General features: G+C 39.1%; 1 protein-coding gene across 2 annotated transcripts; it reads left to right on the top strand.

Moving 5' to 3' along the window:
* Positions 1–2163: 2163 nt before the first annotated feature.
* Positions 2164–20471, top strand: scn1ba (sodium channel, voltage-gated, type I, beta a). 2 transcript variants are annotated; one of them, XM_078790656.1, is made up of 7 exons: positions 2164–3044; positions 12734–12810; positions 14988–15173; positions 16996–17233; positions 17387–17528; positions 19581–19656; positions 20325–20471. In XM_078790656.1, exons 1-6 carry the CDS (start codon positions 2981–2983, stop codon positions 19645–19647), a joined length of 774 nt encoding a protein of 257 aa, XP_078646782.1. In that variant the 5' UTR covers positions 2164–2980; the 3' UTR covers positions 19648–19656; positions 20325–20471. The 2 variants fall into 2 exon arrangements, with proteins under 2 accessions (XP_078646782.1, XP_057908816.2); XM_058052833.2 differs by lacking the exon at positions 12734–12810 and having other exon boundaries at positions 2166–3044; positions 15007–15173.
* Positions 20472–20730: the final 259 nt, after the last annotated feature.

Consider the following 20730-nt stretch of genomic DNA (forward strand, 5'->3'; position numbering starts at 1 on the left):
TTGATGGTAACTTATTGTTTTTAGTGTATTTTATAGCTGATTTAATACATGGGTCAAAACCGACCCGTTAACATAAGGGATGATACCAGAAAGCTAACACAGGAGGAAGGTTAAACAAGTCTGAAGACATGTTAAAGCCTGTATGAGAAAAGCGTATACATTGCATGGTGAGGGGTTTTACAGCCTTAAACCATATAAGTTGGCTGCTTTGTGGATTCCACTTACTGCAGGCTATTTTGGGAGCCTATCGCACCTCCATAAACGAGGGAACACAAACACATCTGATGGCACTCATAGACGTCCATGCATCATTTGCATGAATGAACATATTCCACAGCAAGTGCAAGCACAGTGTGCAGCAGGTTACAGGGAAATTTTAACACATTCATGTCCACACACACATACAGTTTGGTTCCAAATGTGAAATTTGTAAATAGTTGATGGTGTTATATTTGTTAATAAATTATTTAGATGTAAAACGACCCCCTTTCCTTGTTGTTTATGTTGGTGTATGTTTAGATATTTCAAGTGTAAACAAGTGTAAACATTAGCTTAAATGACATTACCTTAACACTGCACGACGTCATCCACCGCATGTCCGACATGATAGAGTGAAAAGGAATGAAAGAAATCGATTCAGGGATAACTAGTTAGCTTGCTAGCTAGCGGCCGTCTTGAGTGAAGTAAACAATGAATAACAGGAGTGTAATGGTGACAATAGGCGGGTTATTTCATGTCTTTGAAGCTCTAATAATATTAAAACCATTTGGAAACGCATAAACAGAATTTTTATGCTCTAACTACGAAAGTAAACATTCAATTCAGTATGGCGGACCTCATAGGTAGGGACCAGTAAGCTTTTACATGGTTGTGTTGTACATATGTTTTTATGTTTACTAATGTCAAGACGTCACTAAAGGAGACTACAGCATGTTTAAACAAGAAAAGTCAAAACTATTGAGTAATAATAAAAAGAAACATTGCGAAATTCAAACTAAAGCTGTATTGCTGTTGATTAAAGCTGCTATTCATACATTTGGCCACAAGATGTCACCAAAGCACTGTTTAAAAGCTTCGGGTAATGAAACACTTTTTCAGTCCAAGCGTCACTGCTTCAGAAAACACCCAAGCTTTAGTTTTAATATGAAAACGAAATGACTGTATCGTGAATACAACAAACACAAAGAAACCAATCTCTTATATCCAATATCTATCTCTTTTCAACAGCGATGATGTGCCTCCATGTTGGATTATGCTTGCGTACGCAGTGACGTCGTGACGTAACACGCCGACGTACGGGTTTATGGGTAATGTAGTTCAGTCACGGAACTCCTCTCTGATGCTTGATTTTCTGGTTTGTTCCAGTAAAAAACAACCATCAAATCAATTGGAAAATGAAAAAAAAGAACATCAAGAGAAATTGAAAAAAACGGCTGTATCGTGAATACAACAAAGAAACCAATCTCTTATATCCATTATTATCTCTTTTCAACAGCGATGATGTGCCTCCATGTTGGATTATGCTTGCGTACGCAGTGACGTCGTGACGTAACACCCCGACGTACGGATTAATGGGTAATGTAATTCAGTCACGGAACTCCTCTTTGATGCTTGATTTTCTGGTTTGTTCCAGTAAAAAACAACAATCAAAACCTAACATGAACATAATTGTGTTAGCTGAGGGAGTTTTCACAAATATGCATTATTCGAACTGATGTCATACAACAATTACACAATAAGTATTATTGATACTTTACTACCCTCTTGCGGTCATTTTGTGCTATTGCACGGGGGTTTGTTAGACTGTTTGACGGGATTCAGAAAAATGACGATTAGAATTGCATTTTGTCGACAAACACACGAATGTCGCAGTAAAATGCAAACGCTATGTAAATAATAATATAATTAAAAAATAATTTAAAAAAAAATTTAATTGCATTAAAAAATTCAACCCAAGTGCATTGAATGTATTTTTTGTATGCAAATTGAATTGGCACTCCTGCGCTACACGTGGAGTGGAGTGGGGGGGGGGGGGGGGGGGTTGATGGTGAGGATGGAAGCGCCACATCAAATCTCTGTTGCCGTGACAACACCTCTCCATCCTCTTCCTGCTCCTCCTCTCTGCTGCTGCAGTGCATCACAGCCTCCCCTCCTCCGTCCTCCCGCCCCCATCCCTGCATCCCAAACACCACCAGCATCCTTCCACGCAGTGACATGCCATCCTTGCACCGCCTTGCACGTGGAGCAACGTGGCAAGGAGGGGGTGTTTTTGATAGAAATCTATCCATCACTGTCGCTGGTGGTGATGGACGGAATGCAGCCACCTCTGGACCATCGCTAGGAGGTCATTTTCCACGAAGAAAGGCTTTCAAAAAGAGGATATCTCGCGTGGGTTTTATTTCTTTGTGTTTATTTTTGAACGGGCCAATTTTAATGTGACCTGTGTGTGCATATTACTTAATAATTCATAGTAATCACTGAGTGTAGCTTTTTTGAACACCTAAGACTGGGCTCCACGGCATCCACAATAAGGGACCTTTGTTGTTTAAACCAAAGAGTCAGTTTGCTGCCCACTGTGCTCCATCCTGAGCTTTGGATCGCGTCCATATGCCCCCCACCCCACCTGTGTCTTCCATCGCCATCGTGCTTCTTCCATCTTGTTGCTCGTGATACCAAGCCAAAAAACAGGAGAGAGAAAGAAGTAGTGGAAGGAACGCAACAAGAGGCTGAAACGCGACACCACGAGTGATTCTTCTTCTGTGGTGGAACTCGATACTCTGGCACGCCGTGGAGCTGAGACTGGACCGGGCTGTGAACCATTTGGAGACTTGGTGCCGGTCTTTCTTCGTCTTCTTAACAGGGGGGTGGGCGGCACACCCACATTGGCCCCTCTCCTCGAAGCCACACTTTTCATTTTGGAGCTTTTTTCCCGGGGGGTTGGGGGGTGGATATCTCCTTCAGGTGTGGGAAGAGCAGCAGCATGTGTTCGTGGATCACGTCGCCCCTGATGCTGGCACCTCTGGTCCTCCTCGTGGCGCTTCAAGGTGAGTCCAGTACCAGTACCAGTACCAGTACCAGTACCAGTACCAGTACCAGTACCAGTGCCAGTACCAGTACCAGTACCAGGCCAACACCTCCTATGAGCTGTGTACTAGAGGGGTTTACCGTTGGGACCCGTGGCACAAAAAAAACATTCATAAAAAAATAAGATAAAAATGTAATTGAATTTTTTTTTTATCAATTTCAGCCGGAATTTTGCAAGAATAAAGTCAAAATATGTAAAGAAAAAAGATGCAAATTAACAAAAACTGTTTAGAATAATATAACTTCATTGTATTATGACAAAAAATTGGTAATTTTAGAAAATGAAGTTAAAGTTCTATGTTTGGTTGAAGTTACATTATCATAATAAAGTCCAAATATTATGGGAATAAAGTCAGAATTATGAGAAGAAAATTGGAAAATGAAAAAAACAACATCAGGAGAAATGGAAAAAACAGCTGTAATTTAAAAAGAACAAATAAAGAATACAAAAATAACAAATAAAAAAGTCACTTTTGCAGCATATAATCTAAATATTTAAGATGTTTTAAAATTAATAGTATTTATGAGAAATAAAACTAAATAAAATTGTAATTTTGTGGAAAATGAGGTTGCGGAAAAAACTCAAGATACAATAATAAAAACAAAACATGGGGATAAAGTCAGAATTATGGAAAGAAAATGTACAAGAAGAGAGTTGAAATAGTTGAGGAAGAACAGCAGAAATGGGGAAAAATTAAGAGAAAAATAAAAAATGATGTATTTTTTGTAGCATTAAATTGAAACATAAAAAAATACATGTATTTAAAGTCATAATTTATGAGAAACACAACAAAATTTATAAGTTACAATTTTTGGAAAAGGAAGTTGCGGAAAAAGTTATGATACATGAATACAGTCAAAACTATTCTGGGAATAAAGTCATAGTTATGAGAAAAAAAATGAACAGAAGGAAGTCGAAATAGTTGGAAAAAATGCTGTCATTGAGCAAGAATAAACTAAATATTGTAAGAAAAAATTTCATTTTAGTAGCATTGAATTTAAATATTAAAGAAAAAAAACATTCATTTAAAGTGATAATATTACGAGGAAAAAAATCCCCAAATAAAGTAGTTATTTTTGGAAGAGGGGTTGCGTGAAAAGTTATGATACAAGAATGAAGTCAAAATATAACTGAAGAAATTTAACAATAATAAAGTAAATGTTTGTTTCTTTCGGCTTTTTGTTCCCAAGAATAAAGTCGTAATTTGAGGAAATTTTTGTAGCAATTTTTGTCATTTTTGTAGCATTAAATTTAAAGAGTAAAGAAAATATAAACGTATTTAAAGTCATAATATTATTAGAAACAAAACAAAACATAAGTCATAATGTTTGGAAAATGAGGTTGCGGAAAATGCTAATATAAAATCCAAATCTTATGGGAATAAAGTCATAATTATGGAAAGAAAATTGACAAAAAGGAAGTTGAAATTGTTGGGGAAAAAACTGCAAAATGCTGTAAGAAGAATAAAGTAAAAATATTAAGTGAAAACAAGTCTACCTTTTTTGAGAATAAACTCTTTGAGGAAAAACTTCTGTAGCATTAGATTGAGATATGAATGAAAAGTCATAATATTATGACAAACCCAACAAAAGAGTTATAATAAGTCAAAATATTATGGAAATAATGTCATAATTATGACAAGAAAATTGGTATTACGAAGAAGGAAGTTGACATGGGGGGGGTAACGGGACTGCAAAAAAGTGAATTGCAAGTAATTTAAGAAGAATAAATTCAACGTATTAAGAGAGAAAAGCCCCAATTTTACAAGAATAAACTCATTTTAGTCGCACAGAGTTTAAATATAAGCAAATATTATTATTTTTTTAATCCTAATATTATGACAAACACAACAAAATAAAGGTGTAATATACAGAAAATCAGGTTAGTGAAAAGTATTATGAGAATAACAAATTTTGACACTAAAGAAAACTAACAAAGCTTTGGTGACTGTACGGGTGATGCAATAAAACTAAAATACATTAAAACTGCTCTCCTCAAGTTGTCCATACTGCCACCTGGTGGTGTTTTATAGGTACTGCTGTAGTTACAGGATGGGATGATCTACTTGGGGAAAGTTTCGTGTCTGCTTTGACGGTTCTCGTCACTCGCTTGCTAACGGCAGACATCTGGCATGATTATGTTGCTTTGAATGAATTTTCATACATGTTTCTCTCTCTTGATTGACACCAGTCATGGAATTTACGCATTTCTTTCTCCGTGTTTTGGTGTTAGGTTGGATTCCTTCGTGTCTTGTTCTAACATAGAACATTTTTTAAGGCAGCTCATCACACATCATCTCGTTTTAACCTTCCTCTTGTGTTAGCTTTCTGGTATCATCTCTTATGTTAACGGGTCGGTTTTGACCCATGTATTAAATCAGCTATAAAATACACTAAAACAGGGGTCTCAAACACGCGGCCCGCGGGCCAAATGTGGTCCGCAGGACACTAGTTTGAGGCCCCCGCCTTGATATGAAAGTTTAATGTTAGTGCGGCCCGTGCAAGTTTGATATGGATGCTGTATGGTATCATGTACCCAGAAAAAATGATTACGTTTGATTAATGTTCATGTTAAAGGTTAAATAACTGTTAATAGTTATCCTCCCTATCCGCGTGGAAGTGGTAAGTTTTTGGCTATTTAAGTTTACAGGAAATAACTTGAAGGCTACCGTTTAGGTCGCTAGCTCTCTAGTTTGCGAGTTAGCATGTGTCTCAAGACCCTGCAGTTGCGCAATATGTTGTAAATAAAAAGAGTATAAATGTGACTATAGTCGTGTTTTGTCATGTCTACAGGGCTCTAATAATGCTTTGTTCATTTTAATCTGAAAAAAATCATTTGTCTACCCACCAACTATATGTGGTTTCTTAAGTTTTTATTATTTGCCCTTTTATTATTGTATTTATTTATTACTGATTGATTGATTTTCTTTATTCTTGATTTGTTTATTTATTTTTCACCTTATTTTGTGCAGAAAAATAAAAAGTAAGATATTTGAGAACAGTGGAATGTTTTATCAGAGTTTTTCTTGTAGAAAATCGAAACCAAAGCAGAGTTTATTCATTTTTCTGTTTTTAATAAATGCGTTTTTTTGGGGGGTTTTTTTGATAACCTGATGCGGCCCAGTCTCGCCCAGACCCTAACTCCAGTGGCCCCCAAGTAAATTGAGTCTGAGACCCCTGCACTAAAAACAATAAGTTACCATCAAATTTGCTTCTCATGTCTTGGTTACCTTCTTAGGCTTCCTCATCCATGAAAATGTTGCTTTTAATACTTTTGGTGTGGGCATGGAGGCCTTTTTTTGTCACTATACCCCTCCCCTATACCCCTATTTCCAAAAATGGTCAAATGAACCTCAAAAGAATCATATTCATAAATTGGAGGTTCTTTTGTTACCTGGCTATTACTGAGAGCTATAGAACATATCTCTTAAATCAATTAGTTTTATTTATTTTCTCATTTTAGTATTAATCACTAAAGAAACATCTATGGTGTTGGGGTGAATTTTGACCCATATATATTCATGTCAAGAAAAGGTAGAAAAAGTGATTGTTTTCAGCAACAGAACTTTAGTATAAAGTGAAATGAAAAAGCAGAACAGGTCCAGATCTTGGTTCACTGTACTTCTTGCCATTCTTTCCATGATCCAAATTGTAAATGTGAAATCAGCCATCAGTCAAATGAGTGAATTCACCTCACATGTCTGGACCTTGTTTTTCTGCTGGTATACTGGAAAAGCGGTCAAAATGAGAATCCCCTGAAGCTTCCATGAGAAGAGGAGCTGGTTGTCATTGTGTTGGCTAATTGTACACTTATGATTTCAGGTTTGGCTCAAAATATTGCTTTATAGTCATATTATTATAACCGGGTCCAAACCGACCCTAACAATACAGTGGTCATAATTTCAACCAGACCATTTTAAAATGTAGTAAAATGATTTTTTTGGTTTTATTTTGTTGAAATAGAGTTTCCTGACAAAGTCAAAAAGCCTTGATGCAATAAACAAATGTTATGTGATTCTTTTTATGCATTAAATGTAAAACGGGTCGATGCCGACCTTAACACAAGAGGAGGGTTAAGCAGTGGGATTTAAAAGCGGCCGCAAAAAAAGGATGCAACACATTACAGGGGATTTATTTGCGGCTCATCTGTGTCAGCCAGATGTTGACGTTTGTTTTATTATTTGTCTTTGACAGTCACACACACACACACACACTCACGGCAGTGAGGTCATGCTTACAGAACCTCAGTAAAGCTTGTGAAGTGAGCACATCTGGAACTGGACGAGGCAGGAAAGCGGACGAGAGCTCGTAAGATTGAAAGTTTGATTAAAAATAGCCACCAGGAGCACTACTTCCTGTCCAGCCATGACGCGTGCTGTGGCGCACCTCTTAACTAATTCATGCACCCCGGCCCCGAGTCTCGGGGCGGATCATCTATCTATCTGTTCTGCAAATGGCGGCGGCATTAATGCGAGCGACCTCATCGTCTCTGACCATCGGGAACAGTACTTTGCTAACATGTGGTCGTTGTTATCATGGTGACGTTTTGACCCCGGAACAGATGATTGCTATTTGCATGATGTCCAATTGTCCAGACGAGGAGTTAGCATTGAAAAGTGTAAAAAAAAAAGGTAAAAAAAACAAAGATGTCTTTTATTAGCAGTGATGACACACTACTTCCTGTGTGTGTGCGTGTGTTGTGTGTCCAAGGACAAGTGCGTCTGATGGAGAGGTGAGTGTGTCATCATTGCAGATGGATGAAGACAATATGTCAGCTGCCCTTTAGCGTCTTCATCCATCCATCAATCAAAGCGTGACTGCACTTTCCCTTCCCTCCCATATCCTTCATCTCCCAGGTGACCAACCTGCTGCCCTCTAGAGGACGGAGGAATTATCACTCATGTTGCCGTTTTTTTTATGCTAATGGTTTGTACTTTTTTGATTTCAAAACGACAGAACAGAACAGAACCTTTGGGTTCCTTCCTGCTGCTCTGACACCGATGCGTACGCTTCAATCGTCTCGTTGTCATCTGGAAACTTTCCAGTTATTTTGGCGATACGGGAAGTGTCGGCAAAATGTATTTTGGCATTTCCTGTTGCGAAACGGGTCTGTCATGCTTTTCTAGTTATCTTTCTTCTCTTGGCTTACATCTTTACTGCAGAAATACCAGTCAAAGATCCTCTATATGACAGGAGTGTTTACTCAAAGATCAGATGAGGACGCAACAACAAGAAAACGGTACCAGAAGCCACAAGGAGACAAGTTACTGTATTAAATATTAAAACTCCTCTTAGCTGAGTGTTGTTGTTGTCGTCATACATCCGTTTATCCAAGGGTTAGCCAAGGCCACTGACATGCAGGATTAGGATATCTGTTGCATAATCCTGCACAGATTACGCAATGGCGTGCTGACATTTTTGCTGCACTCTGCAAAAATGTCGTACGGCGTCTCCTTCTTTAATTTTGCCCGGCTGATCTCTCTTCACTTCAACCGTACTTTAACTATGGCTTCCTGAAGCGTCCTTGAACGACGCCTTCTTGAAGCAACCTTCAACAACGGCTTCTAACAACTCACCTTTAACAACTATTGCTATCATTTTAACTGAACTAACCTTCAATGATGGCTTCCTGATCCTTCCTTGAACGACGCCTTCTTGAAGCATCCTTTAGCAACTCACCTTTAACAACTATTGCTATCATTTTAACTGAACTATCCTTCAATGATGGCTTCCTGATCCGTCCTTGAACGACGCCTTCTTAAAGCATCCTTTAACAACGGCTTCTAACAACTCACCTTTAACAACTATTGCTATCATTTTAACTGAACTATCCTTCAATGATGGCTTCCTGATCCGTCCTTGAACGACGCCTCTTGAAGCATCCTTTAACAACTCACCTTTAACAACTATTGCTATCATTTTAACTGAACTATCCTTCAATGATGGCTTCCTGAACTGTCCTTGAACGACGCCTTCTTGAAGCATCCTTTAACAACGGCTTCTAACAACTCACCTTTAACAACTATTGCTATCATTTTAACTGAACTATCCTTCAATGATGGCTTCCTGATCCGTCCTTGAACGACGCCTTCTTGAAGCATCCTTTAGCAACTCACCTTTAACAACTATTGCTATCATTTTAACTGAACTATCCTTCAATGATGGCTTCCTGAACCGTCCTTGAACGACGCCTTCTTGAAGCATCCTTTAACAACGGCTTCTAACAACTCACCTTTAACAACTATTGCTATCATTTTAACTGAACTATCCTTCAATGATGGCTTCCTGATCCGTCCTTGAACGACGCCTTCTTGAAGCATCCTTTAACAACTCACCTTTAACAACTATTGCTATCATTTTAACTGAACTATCCTTCAATGATGGCTTCCTGAACTGTCCTTAAACGACGCCTTCTTGAAGCATCCTTTAACAACGGCTTCTAACAACTCACCTTTAACAACTATTGCTATCATTTTAACTGAACTATACTTCAATGATGGCTTCCTGATCCGTCCTTGAACGACGCCTTCTTGAAGCATCCTTTAGCAACTCACCTTTAACAACTATTGCTATCATTTTAACTGAACTATCCTTCAATGATGGCTTCCTGAACCGTCCTTGAAAGACGCCTTCTTGAAGCATCCTTTAACAACGGCTTCTAACAACTCACCTTTAACAACTATTGCTATCATTTTAACTGAACTATCCTTCAATGATGGCTTCCTGATCCGTCCTTGAACGACGCCTTCTTGAAACATCCTCTAGCAACTCACCTTTAACAACTATTGCTATCATTTTAACTGAACTATCCCTAAATGATGGCTTCCTGAACCGTCCTTGAACGACGCCTTCTTGAAGCATCCTTTAACAACGGCTTCTAACAACTCACCTTTAACAACTATTGCTATCATTTTAACTGAACTATCCTTCAATGATGGCTTCCTGATCCGTCCTTGAACAACGCCTTCTTGAAGCATCCTTTAACAACTCACATTTAACAACTATTGCTATCATTTTAACTGAACTATCCTTCAATGATGGCTTCCTGATCCGTCCTTGAACGACGCCTTCTTGAAGCATCCTTTAACAACTCACCTTTAACAACTATTGCTATCATTTTAATTGAACTATCCTTCAATGATGGCTTCCTGAACTGTCCTTGAACGACGCCTTCTTGAAGCATCCTTTAACAACGGCTTCTAACAACTCACCTTTAACAACTATTGCTATCATTTTAACTGAACTGTCCTTCAATGATGGCTTCCTGATCCGTCCTTGAAAGACGCCTTCTTGAAGCATCCTTTAACAACTCACCTTTAACAACTATTGCTATCATTTTAACTGAACTATCCTTCAATGATGGCTTCCTGAACTGTCCTTGAACGACGCCTTCTTGAAGCATCCTTTAACAACGGCTTCTAACAACTCACCTTTAACAACTATTGCTATCATTTTAACTGAACTATCCTTCAATGATGGCTTCCTGATCCTTCCTTGAACGACACCTTCTTGAAGCATCCTTTAGCAACTCACCTTTAACAACTATTGCTATCATTTTAACTGAACTATCCTTCAATGATGGCTTCCTGATCCGTCCTTGAACGACGCCTTCTTGAAGCATCCTTTAACAACGGCTTCTAACAACTCACCTTTAACAACTATTGCTATCATTTTAACTGAACTATCCTTCAATGATGGCTTCCTGATCCGTCCTTGAACGACGCCTTCTTGAAGCATCCTTTAACAACTCACCTTTAACAACTATTGCTATCATTTTAACTGAACTATCCTTCAATGATGGCTTCCTGAACTGTCCTTGAACGACGCCTTCTTGAAGCATCCTTTAACAACGGCTTCTAACAACTCACCTTTAACAACTATTGCTATCATTTTAACTGAACTATCCTTCAATGATGGCTTCCTGAGCCGTCCTTGAACAAAGCCTTCTTGAAGCATCCTTTAACAACTCACCTTTAACAACTATTGCTATCATTTTTACTGAACTATCCTTCAATGATGGCTTCCTGATCCTTCCTTGAACGACGCCTTCTTGAAGCATCCTTTAGCAACTCACCTTTAACAACTATTGCTATCATTTTAACTGAACTATCCTTCAATGATGGCTTCCTGAACCGTCCTTGAACGACGCCTTCTTGAAGCATCCCTTAACAACTCACCTTTAACAACTATTGCTATCATTTTAACTGAACTATCCTTCAATGATGGCTTCCTGAACCGTCCTTGAACGACGCCTTCTTGAGGCATCCTTTAACAACGGCTTCTAACAACTCACCTTTAACAACTATTGCTATCATTTTAACTGAACCATCCTTCAATGATGGCTTCCTGAACCGTCCTTGAACGACGCCTTCTTGAAGCATCCTTTAACAACGGCTTCTAACAACTCACCTTTAACAACTATTGCTATCATTTTAACTGAACTATCCTTTAATGATGGCTTCCTGAACCATCCTTGAACAACTGCTTCTTGAACCATCCTTGAACAACTGCTTCTTGAACCATCCTTCAATGGTAGCTTCTTGAACTATCCTCCAACCATGGTGTCCTGAACCATATTTCAATGGCTGCTTCTCATACATCTTTTGGTGACATGAGTTTTATCTCAGGCCTCTATTATTATTCATTATGATTATTCAAGGATTTACTCGGGATTATCAGCGGAGATTACCAATGACAGACGGCGCCATTTCAAGCAACTCATAATTAACGCAAACCATCATGCCGCCCTTTGGGAGAAAAAAAACACTAATCACTAATTGCGGCGTCGGTTAAAGAGAACGCTTTGAGAAGAAAATAACTGCTTCGTTGCTTGCATTCATTGCCAGGGCACTCAGTAGAGCACCCCCTAGTGGCCGCTTAAATGTAGCATCTATACAACTAAACATGTTTATTTACATTGTCTTTGGTGGAAATATTAAGACAATTAGAAAAATCTATCGCGGTGCTGGAGCCTATCCCAGCTGTCTTTGGGCGAGAGGCGGGGTACACCCTGGACTGGTGGCCAGCCAATCACAGGGCACATATAGTCAAACAACCATTCACACTCACATTCATACCTATGGACAATTTGGAGTGGCTAATTAACCTAGCATGTTTTTGGAATGTGGGAGGAAACCGGAGTAATTTTTCATATTAATCATATTCTATGCCCTTTCAATAACATCTGAGTTATTATTGAACCTTTTGCTTTGGTTTCATTTTCTGCTGTGGTCCCACACGCTCACTGGCCACTTCATTAGGAACACATGTTATACAAAAGCTGCTTTCTAAAGATAAGAAATGCACATTCATTTCACTGCTCGATTGTTTTTCCGATATATATTGTGCAAGTGTACCTAATGTTGTGTCCAGCGGGCGTGTGCAGCATCATGCAGGGACGTTATTATGTTCTTATTATGTTCCTAACCTTCTCCTCCTGTCCTCTGCTTATCGGCTTGTCCTCTTCTCTTCCCTTTCTCTGCAGAGCATCGGCTTCTTCCCTCCCCTATGCTAACCTCTCCCCCGCTAACAACCACCATGTATGCTAACTGTGCTACTTAATGTTTGTGTCCAATGGGACGATGCAGTGTGGTTAGCCTGAGCAAGCTATGTGTCTCCTGTCCTAACATCCCCTTTTCCCCCCCAAAAGCATGCCCTGGGGTCAGAGTTCAGGGTAGCAGGCCGTCATTGGTTGAGGCCTGCAGTGTGAGACAGAAAGGGTTGCAGGTGTGTAACTCCCGGCCGATGACGTTATGAAGTGATGCTCATGATGATACCAGTGGTGGCATATATAGATTCCCGCTTCTATATATGGATGAATGTAAAGCAATACAGCGTATGAATTTTATGCCGCATCAGCAGCATCGCTCTTTATTTCCCCTCCGTTTTGGCCCAAACCAAAAAGCAGCACTGAAATGCACCCGAGAGGAAATAAAAACCACACGCAAGAGAAAGCTGCATGGAATCCAAGCACTGAAGCCTAACCAGCATCGCCGGGCCACTTTTGTGGAAATACTGTATTATAAAATAAATAAGTATTACCAGCAAACGTGTGGCAAGCCGTGCAACCGCATCTTCATCCGTGTGAGAAGATGCACAAACATGAATATAATATGTTGGGCTCCACATCATTTACAGTCACAGACACAGACTCAACTCTGGGTCAACTAAGTCCTTGAAACACACCTTTTCATTTTCACTATCAAAGTTATTTTAGTCATTATTTTCTAGTCAATATTTAGAAATTACATATTTAACCCTTAGATGCATAGGTGGTCAAAAATGACCCGGTCAGGTTTTTTTCTTGAAATATCTTCGAAATGAAAAAATGTTATCATTTCATATTCCAAATATTCCTCAAAAAACATGTTTTTGATATCATGCCATTCACATTTTTAACTTACCTTTTATACATTTTAAGAAATTTTAGTTTTTGTGTTACTACCCCAAACTTCCATAAGTGGGTCAAAATGACCCGGTCAGGTTGTTCTTGAAATATCTTTGTAATGAAAAATTGTTATCATTTCATATTCCAGGTATTCCTCAAAAATCATATTTTTGATATCATGCCGTTCACATTTTTAACTTACCTTTATGCAACACACAATGGATCCTCACATTTTCTATTGTTGTATGGGGTCATTTTCTTTTTCAAAGATGTAAAAAAGTGAAAAATGAAGATGTTTCTAACATGAAATCATTCTTGTGTGGTCCTAAATATACTACTAAATATCATACAAGTGATTATTCCTAACCAAAATGGCAAAATTGGCATAAAAAGGCATTGATTCTAGTATGGGTGATTTTTGACCCACTTATGGAAGAGTGTAGGGTCCAGTCACTAGTGCATCTAAGGGTTAAATACACTTATACATAAATTGTTATTATTTATTAATTTATTTATTAATATCATACCATATATTATTACTTGTATTATTCTTATAATCATTATCAATACGTTATTTTTATATACAGCATATTGCTATATTACAGCTGGCATACATTTTAACAGATGAAATACAATTTCATACAATATAATATTATATATATTACATAATACATCAAATGTATTGTTTTAATAATATATTGATTTTCTAAATCTATATTCAAAGATATTATTGTTATTGTTACATAGTAGAGTCATGGTGGATGAGATTAGGGGGTGTTATTATCATTATTATTGTAATGTGATTACAATAATCACATGTGTAATCACATTTAATTTATCAATGAAATATAATTTAAAAATGACATAAATAAATGACATAAATAATAAAAAATGACCTAATACAAATATTATTATATACTCTAATCATATAATACTATGTATGATAATAAAAATGGATCAAATGTTATATAGCACTTTTCAAGGTACCCAAAGTACTTCAAGTGAAGTGACCCCATTATTCATTATACGTATGTCATAATGACAGTAATATATAATAAATAACATATAATTGACAATAAATATAATAGTTATAATATAAAAACCACACTATATAACAATACAGTACTTCTTATTTATGTTATATTGATAACAATCATTTATTTTTTTAGCAATAAAAATAAAAATGTGGAGAAAGCTGTGTCTCCAGGACTTAGTTTGCCTTGAGCCTGATCTTCCAGGCTGCTATGAAAACATGAGATGTACTTACACATTCTCAAGTGCATGTTCCACATTTCCTGTGCACGTTCCTAGGATGGGGGGGGGGCAGTTGAGTTACCAGTAATGAGTCTGCAAGAAGAGCACCTGAAAGCACGCCAAGGCAAAGCTTAGTACATTTCATAGTACATTTAGTAGTACAATGTTTTAGTGGTACAATGCCTGCAACGCCCTGCGGATCATGGTACGCACCCCCCCAAAATGTACAATTAGATGTACAATTGGTGCGTCTTTCTCACAGCCTCCTTCCTGTCGCCCAGCGTTGATGTGCGGCGCCGCGTGCGTGGAAGTGGACTCGGACACGGAGGCGGTGGCCAACCAGGGCTTCAAGCTGGGCTGCATTTCCTGCAAGATGAGAGGGGAGGTGAAAGCCACGGCCACCGTCACCTGGCTCTTCAAGGCCGACGGCGATACAGACTTCTCCGAAGTGAGTCAGCAAGAACATCACACGACCACATCTTCCACCACAAACTCATCAAAAAAGCCATTCATTTATTCTGGAAAAGTGGCCGCCATGTTCTCTAGAACATTAGTCCTCCATTTTTCATTGTACTTCCTCCCCAAGGAGCAAAGAAGAAGCTTTTACTCAAGCCTTTTAGCATAGCATACATTAGTGGCCACTCATCTACTTTCGCTTGCACTTGCAAGCACTTAAATGCAGCAGGAAGTGCTGATATACATCCACACCCAAAGGCATCATGTGACCTGCCTCCATCATCTGGATGTGAGATCACCACTTTGACTTTCTTTCTTAAAACCTTGATGATGAAGGGATGAATGGATGTGTTCAGAATTCAGTGAAGGAATGATGGTGAACGGGTGAACCAATAGATGGAGATTCAAGAAAAGGATGGATGGATGTTGTTAAAACAGATGGATGAATGAATGAATGAATGAATGAATTAATGAATTAATGGATGGATGAAGGGGTTGTACTGGAAGGATCAGTGCACTGCAAAAAATGTTGTTTTGTGTTTAATATTTTTTTCATATTTTTTAAGTCAGGCGGCACGGTAGACGAGTGGTTAGCACGCGGACCTCAAAGCCAGGATTCAATTCCACCCTCGGCCATCTCTGTGTGGAGTTTGCATGTTCTCCCCGTGCATGCGTGGGTTTTCTCCGAGCACTCCGGTTTCCTCCCACATTCCAAAAACATGCCAGGTTAATTAGTGACTCCAAATTGTCCATGAATGAGTTAACTCATAATTAATCGCAGATAGGAATACGTTTTTATCTAAAATAAGTAGCGATGTAAATCTCTTTGTGGTCAATTTATTTTATTAATATATACATATATATTTAGCGCGCAGACCTCACAGCTAGGAGACCAGGGTTCAATTCCACCCTCGGCCATCTCTGTGTGGAGTTGGCATGTTCTCCCCATGCATGCGTGGGTTTCCTCCCACATTCCAAAAACATGCTAGGTTAATTGGCGACTCCAATGTGAGTGTGAATGGTTGTTTGTCTACATATATGTGCCCTGTGATTGGCTGGCCACCAGTCAACCAGAGAACATGCAAACTCCACACAGAGATTAGTCCTTGAACACACCTTTTAAATTTGAGCCACACTGCACAGATGAACTACGAGACAGCGTTTGGTTCTAAATGCTGATACCATATCAGAATGCACAAAGGTTTGATGACCGCGTTGTGTACTAGTGTACCTCTCTGAAAAGCAAGTCCAGGCTCATACTGGTGGATGGTGGCTCTGTCTTCATTTTGTGCTTTCAATTTGATGGCGTTCCTGTCTTAGTAGTACACAATATAAATAATATAAATAAGGTCAAAATAATGTGCTTGTGTTTTTACTGATGGCTTACTGATTACTTGACGGCTAGCTTGTGCGCTGCTAATGCTAGTGTTGCCAGCTCTTCTGCCATGGTCACACTGACATAAGCCCTCAAATAGCTGTCCTCGGCTATGCCTGCCTTTAACTAGCAGCTTCTTCGCAAATTTTAGCTTACAGCTCAAAGCAAAAACTCATATTACAACTGTATAAATTACAATAAAAAAAACAGTGCTTCAGTACCTTCTTGGTCAGCGAGTCAACATATTCGAGTCAAAATACGCCATCTGACAGGGCTTTGGAGCTAAATTGACCAATCAAAATATCCTTTTCTTTGTCCACTGTACGCTTGTACTTCCTCAAACTACGAAACTACAGTACGGGCCAAGGGTCAAAAAGGGCATGCGCATGTTAAACGTGTTTCTGTAGATAGCGCCATCCCATGATGCTTTGTTATGCAGCTGTACAGCTACAAGGAGCAACTGGGTGAGGTGATAGACCCGCGTTTTGCCGACCGTCTGCACTGGAAAGGCAGCAAGCATACGGACGACCTTCAGGACGGCTCTATCTACATCGTAAACGTCACGTACAACGACACAGGAACGTACAAGTGCATCTTCAACCGCCTGCTCATCTACTCCAACTACGTCTACGAGACCAACCACAGCAAGAACATCACAATCAGGGTGGTGCCGCGAGGTAAAATATTCTTTCAATCATGGAACTGCACGGTGGACTCACTGTTGGGATGTCGGGATCGGAGAAGATGCCCCCCCCCCACTTGGTACCGTTCAAACAGAACAGTGAAAAGGGATGTTAAATGTCAATGTGTGTGTGTGTGTGTGTGTGCAGTGACACGAGGTATGGCGTCCATCCTGTCGGAGGTCATGATGTACGTGTCCATCATCGGCTTGCAGTTGTGGTTGGTGGTGGAGATGATCTACTGCTACAGGAAGATCTCTGCGGCTGGGGAGGAGGCGTTGAGAGAGAGCGCGTGAGTGGACGCCACAAACGCTGACGGAATTCTTAGAAGCTTCCAGAAGCTCGCTGAGCGACACCAAATGTTCACAAACCTTCTTCCTGCCCCCACTGGCACCATCTGCTTCCTGTTGCAACACAAACACATACAGTACATAGTACTCCTTACTCAAACACATACTGTACATAGTACTCCTTACTAAAACACATACAGTACATAGTACTCCTTACTAAACACATATACGTACATAGTGGGGATGTTTTGTGTTTTATGCTGCCGATACCGATCCCAATAATCCATGACTGATCGATCAGATCGATCAGAGCACCCCTAATATGTAGTACTCATGACTAAAACACATACATAGTACTCATGACTCAAACACATACGGTACGTAGTACTCATGACTCAAACACATACAGTACAGAGTACTCCTGACTCAAACACGCGAAAACACAAAAAGTACTCCTTACTAAAACACATGCTGTACATAGTACTCCTGACTTAAACACAAACAGTACACAGTACTCCTGACTCAAACACATACAGTACAAAGTACTCCTGACTCAAACACATACATAGTACTCCTGACTCAAACACATACAGTACGTAGTACTCCTGAGTCAAACACATACAGTATGCAGTACTCCTGACTCAAACACATACATAGTACTCCTGACTCAAACACATACAGTACGTAGTACTCCTGACTCAAACACATACAGTATACAGTACTCCTGACTCAAACACATACAGTATGCAGTACTCCTGACTCAAACACATACATAGTAATCATGACTAAAACACATACAGTACGTAGTACTCCTGACTCAAACACATACAGTATGCAGTACTCTTGACTTAAACACATACATAGTACTCATGACTAAAACACATACAGTACATCGTACTCCTGAGTCAAACACATACAGTATGTAGTACTCCTGACTCAAACACATACAGTATGCAGTACTCCTGACTCAAACACATACATAGTAATCATGACTAAAACACATACAGTACGTAGTACTCCTGACTCAAACACATACAGTACGCAGTACTCCTGACTCAAACACATACATCGTACTCCTGACTCAAACACATACAATACATAGTACTCCTGACTAAAACACATAAAGTACATAGTACTCCTGACTCAAACACATACAGTACAGAGTACTCCTGACTCAAACACATACATAGTACTCATGACTAAAACACATACAGTATGTAGTACTCCTGACTCAAACACATACAGTATGCAGTACTCCTGACTCAAACACATACATGGTACTCATGACTAAAACACACACAGTACATGGTACTCCTGGATCAAACACATACATAGTACTCATGACTAAAATACAGACAGTAGATAGTACTCATGACTAAAACACATACAGTACAGAGTACTCCTGACTCATACACGCTAAAACACAAAAAGTGCTCCTTACTAAAACACATGCTGTAGATTGTACTCCTGACTTAAACACATACAGTACATAGTACTCCTGACTCAAACACATACAGTACATAATACTCCTGACTCAAACACATACAAAGTACTCATGACTAAAACACATACAGTACATAGTACTCCTGACTCAAACACATACGTACATAGTACTCATGACTAAAACACATACAGTACGTAATACTCCTGACTCAAACACATACAGTATGTCGTACTCCTGACTCAAACACATACATAGTACTCCTGACTCAAACACATACAGTACGTAGTAATCATGACTAAAACACATACAGTACATACATAGTACTCCAGACTCAAACACGCTAAAACACAAAAAGTACTCCTTACTAAAACACATGCTGTACATAGTACTCCTGACTTAAACACAAACAGTACTCCTTACTAAAAGACAAACAGCAGAGAGTACTGTTTACTCAAACAGAGATAGTACTTTTTATGAAACGGATAGTATAGGATAGGAAATAGACAGTATTCTGGATTGTTCTCCTTCACTGAAACTGTTTGACTCCTCTTGATCGTCTTCCTGCTCCTCCTCCTTTGTCCACCTCCTCCTCCTCTTTGCTTCCTCTCAGGGCGGAGTATTTAGCGATAGCGTCGGAAAGTAAAGATAACTGTGCAGCCGTGCAAGTAGCAGAGTAGCCATGACGGGTACGTGACGTCTACCTTCTAGCATCTGCAATCTTTCATGTCGTCATTTGGCCTTTTTCTCATGCATGTCTTTTGATTAGCAACAAGGTCTTGATACTATTGATTGTACACACATAACATCTTAATGTTTAACTCACATTTTTCATAATGGGTACACCCTGGACTGTTGGCCAGCCAATCACAGGGCACATATAGACAAACAACCATTCACACTCACATTCATACCTATGGGCAATTTGGAGTCGCTAATTAACCTAGCATGTTTTTGGAATGTGGGAGGAAACCGGAGTACCCGGAGAAAACCCGGGGAGAACATGCAAACTCCACACAAAGATGGCCGAGGGTGGAATTGAATCCTGGTCTCCTAGCTGTGAGGTCTGCGTGCTAACCACTAGACAGGCGGTGTTTTTTGTTTTGGTGTTTTTGGTCATAAGTTCTTAAACAGTGTCATAAGTCATAAGACAAGTGTCATACAGAGGATCTATGGCTCAAAGAAAATGTGGTCCAAAAAAGCAAGTGTTGAGTTGAACGGAGGTCAAATATCCTGCATAAAAATTTGTTGTCATCTTTGTTTTTGTCTTATAATAACTTCACCATCAATACAAAATCAGCAGGTTCACATGACTTCTGTTAAAGTATGAATAATTGGTGTGTGTTTGTCACCTCAGCTTGGGCAAGAACTGGCGCAGGAATGGATTCTCACATCCACCTTCATCGTCGCCATCCTCCTCGCATCACGCCGATCCACAAAAGCCAGACTGACTTCCTGTCATATCAACAGAGCAATGCATGCTCACCACAAACAGCAGTGAGGTTTTTAAAGTCTTCTACTAAAATTAGATTTCGAGGCCCCAAAGTTGAATGTCGATTTAAAAAATGACTTCAATAAATACAAGCCATATTTCATTTCATTGTAGTCATAAAAAAACAACACAAAATCAAGTCAAAAACTGAATCAAATTTCAAATAAATATTAAAACATCTCTCCAACCACATCGTTTTACATCATTTTACCACAAAGGTCATGAATTCCACAAGAATTTTCCATCTGTTATGTAGTTTTTAACTCATAAA

The sequence above is a fragment of the Doryrhamphus excisus genome, linkage group LG5 (assembly GCF_037039965.1).
Source record: "Doryrhamphus excisus strain RoL-2023G ecotype Guam linkage group LG5, RoL_Dexc_Guam_v1.1, whole genome shotgun sequence".
Classification (NCBI taxonomy): domain Eukaryota; kingdom Metazoa; phylum Chordata; class Actinopteri; order Syngnathiformes; family Syngnathidae; genus Doryrhamphus; species Doryrhamphus excisus.